The sequence below is a fragment of the Melopsittacus undulatus genome, chromosome 8 (assembly GCF_012275295.1).
Source record: "Melopsittacus undulatus isolate bMelUnd1 chromosome 8, bMelUnd1.mat.Z, whole genome shotgun sequence".
NCBI classification, from domain to species: domain Eukaryota; kingdom Metazoa; phylum Chordata; class Aves; order Psittaciformes; family Psittaculidae; genus Melopsittacus; species Melopsittacus undulatus.
In genome coordinates this window covers 41762720-41772913 of record NC_047534.1, presented here as the reverse complement: position 1 = coordinate 41772913, position 10194 = coordinate 41762720, and the positions used below count along the sequence as shown (strand labels likewise).

General features: G+C 41.2%; 1 protein-coding gene across 2 annotated transcripts in view; it reads left to right on the top strand.

Moving 5' to 3' along the window:
- Positions 1-3782: 3782 nt before the first annotated feature.
- RAPGEF4 (Rap guanine nucleotide exchange factor 4) overlaps positions 3783-10194 on the top strand; it is a 152706-nt gene continuing 146294 nt past the window's right edge. For both annotated transcript variants that reach the window (XM_031052201.2, XM_013129927.3), the window contains exon 1: positions 3783-3928. In XM_031052201.2, coding sequence (XP_030908061.1) covers positions 3864-3928 — 65 coding nt within the window. In that variant the 5' untranslated portion in view covers positions 3783-3863. The remainder of the gene's footprint in view (positions 3929-10194) is intronic.

Here is a 10194-nt window from a genome sequence, read left to right as displayed (position 1 = left end):
TTCCTCACTATATGGTAACTGTAATCTCATTAGCATTGAGTATTATACATAGTATCCAAAACTGCTGTAGAAAATAGGGCAATCCCTACTGTTCTTTGTTTTAACAGTATTTTGCAGTTGCTTGAAACTTCTGAAAGTCCTTGATATAACTAGTAGTATAAAGAGGTTTCCACAGGAGCCTCTTTTGTACCCTATTACTGTGTAATGCACACCTTAATTAATAGATTTAGTATTTTTTTTAAGCTTTAACAACTGTCATTTAGTCTTTTGGATCAAGTTTTTCACAGCAGGCTCCCTTCTGAGGGGAAATTACTTTTCAGGAAGATTTTAGCAAGAGCTCTTCAGCTGATTTCTCATTTTCTGTGGCTTAATGGCTTCTGCATGGCCCTGTCACTCCTTTGTAAACTGTGGAAAGTTAAAAGGCTAGTTGATATTTCACATACCTCAGCTGGCAAATCTCCATTTCCCAGCAGCAATCTCCTTTGAAAGCAGCTGCCATTCCAAATTTTTGGCTGCATAATCAAGTCTCACAAATCAGATTCTAAAAAGTCCCATTAGCCTTCTGTTCAACAGGGATAAATTAAACCTGAAACATTATTGTGGAGTTCCACAAATGCTGAAAAAGAAGGATCTGTTTCTGAAAAAGATATTTTCACACCACTGGTCATTTTAATGATGCTTAATCCTTTATGTTTTCTCAGGTGAAACTTCATAAAAGGTATAATAGAAGACATATGTAGATATAGGTGAGACTAAGCATAAGTGGATTTTTGGCCATTTACAGTCCTGGGTCTCAAATATCTTTTGGGTCATCTCTTTTTCATACCAGTGCATAGCTTATAAAAGTAATGAAGAATGGGCATTATGAGGCACCAGAAGGAGCTATGGTCCCTACACTAATGAAGTGTGCTTAAGCATTTTCCTTCTAGCACATGCTCTTACAGGTGAGTGAGCACTTGACCCCATTAACATAAGGCCAGTACTCTCAAATGATGTTTCCCTACACTTGTTATGGTCAAAATCCTTAAGAGTCACAGGATAATCTGCATTCTATTTGGCTTGTTTTCATGTGAGCTACATACTGCTTATTTGGTACATTTTATCTCAGAACATGCACTGACCTGGAGTCCAGGATTTCTGATTTCAGTAGCCAGGAGCTCCTGACATTTCTGTGCAGTTTGGAGACCCTTTGTTGACACAGGCTGATATCTGAACCAATAACGTGCTTATTCCCTGCTGCTAAGTTTCACTGAGAAGTTTCACATGTCTTAATCAGAAAGCTACATGACTGCTCATAATTCAACTGCCAGAGGTATATTTTGCCTGTCTTGCTCTAACTGCTCTCTAATTGAGACACTTCTGAATGAAGTATGAATATATCCTGGGTTCCTAGCCCACTCTGGGCCTGTCTACACAGCCCACAAATTGTTAAAACTCTCGTTTAATGGTTACTCCACAAAAAGGCACATGTGATATCTGCCCACAGACAGACAGTGGAGCAACCTCCCCTTTGTGCCTATAGGCCCTGCATTTTTGAGAATCAATAGCATTGGTAACTGTAGAGGACTGTCCCAAGGCAGGTAGGTTGCTTGGTCAAGGGTAGGTTCATGATCACTGACAAAAGTTTTCACAAGTTGCATCCCAGGAGAGCATTCCAGAGGTCTTGTTCATTTGGACTCAGGCTATTTTGAGCTAGCTGCTCACTTCCCAAGGAAATATTCCTGCTTGCTACCTTTTATGGAGGCCTAGCCCGTCCTCTAGTGGTTGGGTCATTAAACATTATATGGATGGGAGAGGACAAGGGGTGGCTTGAGTGAACACTAAGCAGCTGCAATTGCGGTTTTGCTGACTGAGCTACACTGTTGCTATGTACAAAACTGCTGGTACTAGTATGTGTAATGCTGTTTGTGTCAGTGAAACAGCCCGTGAGAAAAGATAAAGGCCTACAGCTAAGAGTGATTTCTGGCTTCTTCTTAGACCCAATGCCAGTTAAGACAGAAGAACATTACTGCAGCTTAAACCAGGTTGAGGGGAAAAGGGCAGAAAGGGCCGCCTTGTGTGATTGCTCTGGAGGGAAACTATAATTATGTGGAATAATGCGATGAATGTTTTATAATGGAAGTACAAAATTAGTGAGCTTTATTGATTCATCTATAATGTACATACTATGCTATAAATCATTAATTTGAGAATTTAGGGTTTCTCACATTTGAAGCTCTTGTTCTGTTGGTTCCCAAACACTCACATATTGAGGAATGAATAGCATTGATTTTCCTCAAGTAAATTGATTGCTTAGATGCAAGAATTTCTCTTTTCCCCCCCCCCATGGACTATTGCAAAGGAAGAGCTGCAGCTTTGATCTCACTGACTGGCAGCCTATGCTATTCTTCTGGCATGCTTTTTAATTTTTTTAAGGTAAAATAAAGAATTGTCTTTTGTGGCATTCTCCTCTGCTATGCCAATTTCTTAGCTGCATTTTGTTAGCAAAAGGGATTTTTTTAGATACAATTCCTCATATTTTTCAGCATATTGTGCAGTGTCCTGATGGTAACATTTATTTCTCTTAGTTGCTGAAGAAGCTGTGGCAGCAGTGAGGCTCTTAAAAGCTAGATCTGAAATATGAAATGTGCATGTATGTAAGAAAATTACACTTGGTACAGCAAGAGACTAGAACCGAGGGCAGAGAAAACAGCCCATAGAGCACTGTAAAAGGCACTGGCAGACTATCAACATCTGAACAAATACTTTGCGTCCACACTGTAAAGCAGAGAGAAGTTAGAAGCCTGAAGGAAGGCACAGCTTTACTTTACTATCTACACCTAACTCCAAACATCCTGCTGAGATTTGTGGAGCTTCCTACCTTTCTCCCACGCTACTCAAGGCAGGTTGTGTTGACTGCAAGCTGAAGCTTATAGTTATTTATACACAGATTACTTGGGAAGATATGATCTAGATCCTAAAATATTTTGTAGAAAATATTTCACTTAGAACTTTGCAAAACAGGGAGACAGGGAGACCTGCTGCTCTGCATTCCTTCCTCTGCTCATCAGTTTTTAAATCACGTATGCATTAGCCCACTTAAAAAACCTGCATCTTGAAGGCCACACCATCACAACAGAAGGATGTGAATGGTTTCATCATATACGAGACTCACCTTTTTTGTACTGTGTGTTGGGTTCCTTCCAGTTGTTAAATCCTATTCAGAGGCTGTACTACGCAGCTCATTTTTCACCTACAATAAAACCAGAGCCTTTAGGACACAGTTTTATGGGTGATAACAGGATGGACAGCAGACTGGATCAAGGCTTCTGCAAAATTCCTGAAATGTGGACTTCACCTTCCTTCCACTCAGCTGCTGTGGGCTTACTACCAGGGGAAGTGTCACACAGGACTTCGGAGAGCTCCTAAAATACTCCCGAGCTGCTTATTATAATTAAAAAGCGTGCATTTCCTCCACCCCCTAAACCCAGTCAAGGACATCTCTGGTGAAGCAAGGGCAGAAAGGACCACTTAGCTGGGCTCAAGTGTGCGCACTGAGGAGCTCACGAAAGCCCGAGGGGGACGACTCCACCTTCCAGGAAGGGAGTAACTCCTTTCATCCCCCTCCCTGGTCGCTACCTGCCGGCTGCGGGTGCCTCGGGAGGCCGAGGCGGCGCCCGCTCACATCCCCGCAGCGGGCCGGGGCGGGCGGCGGGGAGACGGCCCCACAGCCCCACAGCGGGCAGGGCGGGCGGCCGCGGGGGCCTGGGCGAGCCCATCGCGCCGTGCGCGGAGGGAGCGAGGGAGGACGGACCGACCGACCGGCGGGCGGCGGGGGGGAGGGGCCGCCAGCCGGGTGCGCGGCGACCTGATCCCTGTCCAACATGGTCGCCGCTCACGCCTCCCATTCCTCATCCTCCGGCGAGTGGATCGCTTGCCTGGATAAAAGGTATCGGCACCTTCACGGGAGCTGCTGCGGAGGGATGGTGTGTGCATGTAACCTGCCCCCTGCATGCGTACGTGCGTGCATATATGTATGTATGTATGTATACGTGTGTTTGTGTGCGCGCTTACACCCGCTCCCCATCAGATCCTGCCTTACATAAGGAGGGTGCAGGTGGGAAGCAAAATGCCCGTAGGAAGCAGAGCTGGGGCAGGCGGGCAGGATGAGGGCTCTCTCTGCTCCGCGGACGCGCAGTTCCCGCTGGGATAGCTGCTCACTGCCGGGCTGCGCTGCCCGAAAAACGTGCACGTGGTGGAGGAGGGGGAGCTCCAGGGCGGGGAGAGGGCGCTGCGGCCCAGGGACGCCGGCCGGGGGTCCTCTGTGCGGCTGTGGCAGACCCGCTTCCCGCCGCGTTCGTGCCCCAGTCCGCACTCCGCCTCTCCTTACAGACCCTCACCCTCACCTCACCACCCTCTGGCCTCATATCGCCTCACCTCAGCGCACCGGCTCTGGCCTCATACCGCCTACCTTCACAGACCCTCACCTCAGCGCACCGGCTCTGGCCTCATACCGCCTCCCCTCACAGACCTCACCTCACCGGCTCCTCACACCGTCTCCTGCCCCCCACTTCACATCTGCCCCCAGAGCCGCCTCACAGGTCGGGCGGGAAAGGACAGACCCCCGCTTCTGAGCGCTCCGTGGCCAAGCAGGTGCAGGACTGTTAGCAGGAGGCGGACATAAACACAAATATCCGTTCCGAAAGAGGCGGATGCAGGCTCCCCTCAGCGGGGTCCTGGGGCCTGCGGCTCTGCCCCCGGCTGGCGGCAGCGTTTGCTGCGGGTCAGGCAGAGTTGGGCGCCAAGCACCGTGTGGGTGTGAGTTAGGGCTGGCTAACGTGTGCTTACTTCTAAAAATACAGGCAGATCATATATATATATATATATGTATGTACATATATATATAAATTTGGAGTTATTTCCCCGGGTGTTGCAGCAAAAAGTCTCGCAGTGTCGAGTTACACGGTGGGTGGTTTGAAAGTCCTTTGCAGTATTCCTACATTCAACGCTTACTGTATTAGTTCAGAAGTTACTTGGTTTCTGAACACTCATTGTGTCTCCTGTAATCTTGGAAAATAATTGACAAAAATTTACATCATAAATATGCTATACAAGTCAAATAAAGTTATTGGAGGGAATTCACTTACATGATGTAGAGCAGTTTAAAGAGCAGCATTAACCAGCGTTTGACAGTCGGTGCCATCTGGGGCTTCACTGTGAATAGGCGCCTTTGTGCGCACAGAAGGAACCATCCTCTTCTCATTTCTCCCATTTCCAGGTAACCTCCTAGTGTTACAGGGCTGCACCTCTAATTAATTTTTCCTTAACAGTCCAGGCAGGAGGCTGTAAGAAGTTAATGGAACTTTTGGTTTAGATACTGATCTAGATGCTGATCACAGTATCACTGACCCCCCTCTGTAGCATGGGATAAAAGTAGGCTAACCTTTTAGACATTAAATAATGTGTATAAATGTTGAAAGCTTTCTAAATGTAAATACAAACAACTGGTGATGGTAACATAGCCATATAAAAACTGAAGTAAAGCAGAGGGCCTGATTCTCTGCTCTGTAAATTGACATTGGACGGGTGTGAAGAAGCAGAGTGTGAGCCCTAGTATTTTTAGATAGATGATCCTGGCATTTCTCAGGTTTCTTAAATGCTATACATTGTGAGAGGTTCCTGCTTAGTGAGGTGCATAGTCTTGGGGGGTTAATGATAATTTTGCGAAACACATGTGAGACATTTAATTTAGAAATCTCTCTGCCATTATGTTTGTATCAAATTATTTCAATGACCATTTTTATAATGGGAATTTTATTACAGCTACTGAGATGAAACTTTTTCTTCAGTGGAAAGAATCAGTTCCAAGTGCCCTGAAGGATTGTGTATTATTGTCCTCCTTTTCCAGAAGGCAATCTGGATGTAGGACAAACCCAGGACATGAGAGATTGTAGTTTCCTGGTCGCTGTCATGCTTTGTTTTGTGATCATAGGAAATATACTTTTTGTTCTGTTTTTCTGTTTTAAAAATGCAGTTAAAGTTATGTTGGAAAAGTACTATAGGAATCTAAGTACTATTAGATAAAGCATTTTTTTATTTGCACACTCGTGTTAGTAGAGTGTATTTCTTTTCTGTAGATGATCTATCAGTGTACTCATTTGAATTAGTATGTAATTTGTATATATTTTAGGCCTTTAAAAATCTTACAGCATTTTCTAATTCAGTGTGGATTCTGTAAATATAGGATCATTTACTGAGTCAGTTCTCTGTAGGATACCATGTGTTTATTAAATAATAAATATAGGTTTAACATTTTTTAGTAAATATATTTTCTGGAGCAAGGCAGTTCTAAAACTGGAATGCTTTAGAATCTTAGGTGAGCTTCAACAAAAACAATTAAAATGGCTTATAATATGGATTATCCAACTTCATTCTTAAGAAAAAAGTGAATTAAACTCTAAATGGAAATAATAAAATACATTATAAACAGAAATTATGTATTTTGTATATGTTCTTTATGTTTTTCCCTACATCACATATAAAACTGGAACTACCAACATCCAAAACAGGAGCACATACGAAAATGAAGACCCACCAAAATATTTCTGGAGAAACATTGTTACTGTGTAGGGCCTGTGGGCTGGGACCACCACCACTGCTTTGAGCACGCAGCTTCCATGTATCATTACTAACCACAAAAGCCAAAGATCAGCACTTGAAATCAAATACACAGACAGTATTAATATATAAATTCACAGTGCAAAGGTAAGGAAAAGCAGGAACAGAAAATTTCAGAACACTGTGCTTTATCAAGAAAGCATTATTTTTGCAGGTGAGAAAAAGGATCAGCAGAGAGTGACTACATCCAAGTTGTACCTGGAGATGTAAATAGTTTTTCTTTTAAGGAAAACAGTCCTTTTATCTTTGAAGCAAACAGTTGCCTTACCACTGATTTCCTAGGGAGCAGACACATTCCTACCATCTTAGCATTTTTCCGTATGTCCGATCTGCACAGAATGAAAAGAAGTTTGCTGATTTCTGCAAGTGTGTATAATTAGCTTAGGAACAATGTATTCTCTCATCATTTCTTTAACACCAAAGACTGACCAGGAAATTTCCATGTTGACATATCTTCACTGAATGGTAGATGAAGTTTTTTTATGTAACTATTATTTCTCTAAACCTGATCACAGTTATAAACTCAGGTAAGTGTTTTAACTGGCTTGAAATGCAAACTTGTTAATGATGTACAGCATCCACAGCAGTCGGGGATCCCAGGCTTTCATACCTGCCTCTGGGATTTTGTGTTTTTCTCTGTACTAAAATAACCATCGGTACCTAAGCTGACTGAAGGAGCAGATCACAGAACAAAGCATGTAATTTTGCTAGCCTGTTGTGCTAAGAAAGTTATGATCTTTGGTCAGCTATTTATAAATTATTTAAATATGAATGGGTGTTTCAAGGAGATATTGTACATAGTGAGTTTTTATCTCCTTGTCATCCTTGTTAGACTTTTGACTTGGATCATTTCCATCTAACAAAACCAAAATAACACATACAGGATAGCGTCTCAGATCTGTACCTTAAGCCAAGCTCCTATAGATTTGAGTGTGAATTCAGACTGAAGCTATGTAGCAGCAACATATTTGAATTAGATTTTAGTTTATTGTAACATATATTTGAGATGTAAGTTATCTGTATGTGCTTAGTAGCCAACAGGTCTTTTGTGCATATACAGATATACTACAGATATATGGGCTAGAATGAAGAACTGATATTCTGAAAGAATTGTGAAAGAAATATGGAGACTGCTTGTCATCTTCTGTAATTTACAATTATGTCAAAAGTAATGGGATATAGGTTTACATTCAGGCAATATTGTGAATATTTTGCAATTGCTTTATGATGATATTTAATTTTAAAATGTATTATTATGCAATTGGTAAAACTTAACACTGACATATATATTTTAAATTTCCACCTTTACTTTTTACTTATAACAAATCCATAGAAATAACACTACTATTTTCAAGGAGTTTGGATCTGAACAAAATCATGGACATACACTGCAGCTGCTATTGACCTCTCTGCTTGGCATTTTCTTTCTGTATGTAGCTTGTATCAAGTTTGTGTGAGGATGTATCAGCAGCAGGCACTGTGGTGGGTGTGGAAACTTGGAGACAAAGCAATATAGACATAGCCTAAATGCTTTCTAGCGCTTATGCAAAGGTGCAGTCTTCTGAGAGTGATGAGTAATAACAAATTTGTCTTTCCACATCAGGCAACTCATTTTGTAGTTCAGTGCAAAGGTGGAGTCTTTAATGAATGTTAAAAAAGCCCTTTTTCTTTCTGTACCTCCTCAGAGATACCAAAATAACTGTTACTATAGCTTGCCATAAGCTTGTAGATCTGTACATTTTATTGAATATATGAATTCAGAGTAAGTTACAGTGAGACCAAGAGTTGTATTAAAACCAAATTGCAGCTTTTTTATTCTCTGCTCATGGGCTTAGGCATTACTAGTATCTGCTCCCTTTTGTTACATGGGGTTGCAGTAAGTTACACACTTGTTCTATGGACAAGTATTACAAGGAAAAGGAAGTGATTGCCCTAGTGTGCATGTGTATAAACATTGTCAGGGCCCATCAGAGCAAACTAGCATGTGCATATGCCTATTAGGTCATGATATTTCAGATTTAATTGGTAGTCTTGTGGAGTGGCCACATGATTGGTGTGGTACTTGTGCAACTCTAAGTTTTCTTTTACCAGATAATTTTGGAAACATGTCTAAACTGTCATTGCCTGAGTTATTTCTGGCAATTTCAGTTATTTCAGTTGTTAGGATTTGGTCTCTAAAATCCTGTATTCTGAGCATATAAGTTTCTTTTATTACAAAATCTCATGTTCCATCAAAGAAATAAAACCCCAACATGCCACCTGATTGAAACCATGCCCTCAAAATCAGGTGTCCACCAGATATTTTTCAAATACAAGTATTTTTCTTATCCAGGGTGACATCTATTTTCATCTACGTCTTACAGTTTACTGCATTTAACAAGCTCATCATTCTTGTGATAATTCCTTTGCTCTGTTAGCGCTTTCTGCACTTACTACTCCTTTTGCTTTATCCTCAATGAACATTTCCTAAACTGACTTTCCACTTCATTTTTGAATCCAACAGCTATCAAAATGTATGCCAATGTAATACTGTAGAAGTTATTTCATAGTTGCTGTAAGCTTTAAATTTACATTGGCTGTAACAATGCAGGTCCCAACTAGGTTAAGGTACATTTAGCATAGGGTATTGGTGAATGGCAGTGGCCAGAGTTCGAATCACTTGTGCATATTGTTCAATTATAAATTTAATTTGCAATGTATTTTGGAGTCTGTCTTCATATTGAAGTGCTTTTAATGTCTATTATGAAGCTGCAGTGCTGGTTAATGCAATTTCATCCAGATCTACTTCTGTCAAATGGAATTTTAACTGTCCTGAGCTCCAGTTCATGTTTATGAGCATTAGAGGGTTTATTCAGTGAGGTTTAGTCACACCTTGGTTGCAATGTATGCACCATACATAAAATTTTTCATAAATTAAAGGAAAAACTTTCCTTGCAATTTTATTTCTTCTCTTGAAGTATTTTGTCTTTTTAAAGAACATATAAAGGTGAAAAAAGTATTTTTTTAATGTTTTGTTTCCTATTATAGCTGTATTGTTCAGGTAGTGTAGTTAAACTTGAGACAAACCTTTATGTATATCGTTACTTAATAAATACATTTTTGCCTTTCCACTGTTGATACTGATCTAAAAATTGACATAGTGGAAGGATTCATAATTTTTAGAGCAGGGTAAGTATAGAAATGAAGTGCACTTGATTGCCCTGTCTAGCCCTCCAGTAATTTTCAGTGCATTGGCCAAAATGAGCTGAAGGCACGAATATAATCGAGTCCAATAATAATGAGTGTGTAGGTAAAAGTGAGTCCCTCATATTTTCATTCTTTTGGCTCTTACTGAGGAAGACAGAACTGTTATTACAAATTCCATATGTGCAGCTGTCACCCAGTTGGTCTACTTTTAACTGGCTGGTCAGTAAATGCCTGCGCAGATCAGGATTATTTGCAATATTTCTTGTGCCTTGCATAGCAGCACATGAGAGATTATCACAAGGGTTCTTAGTGTAGGTGACAGTAGTAATTTGTTGGAAACTAAGCATCAGC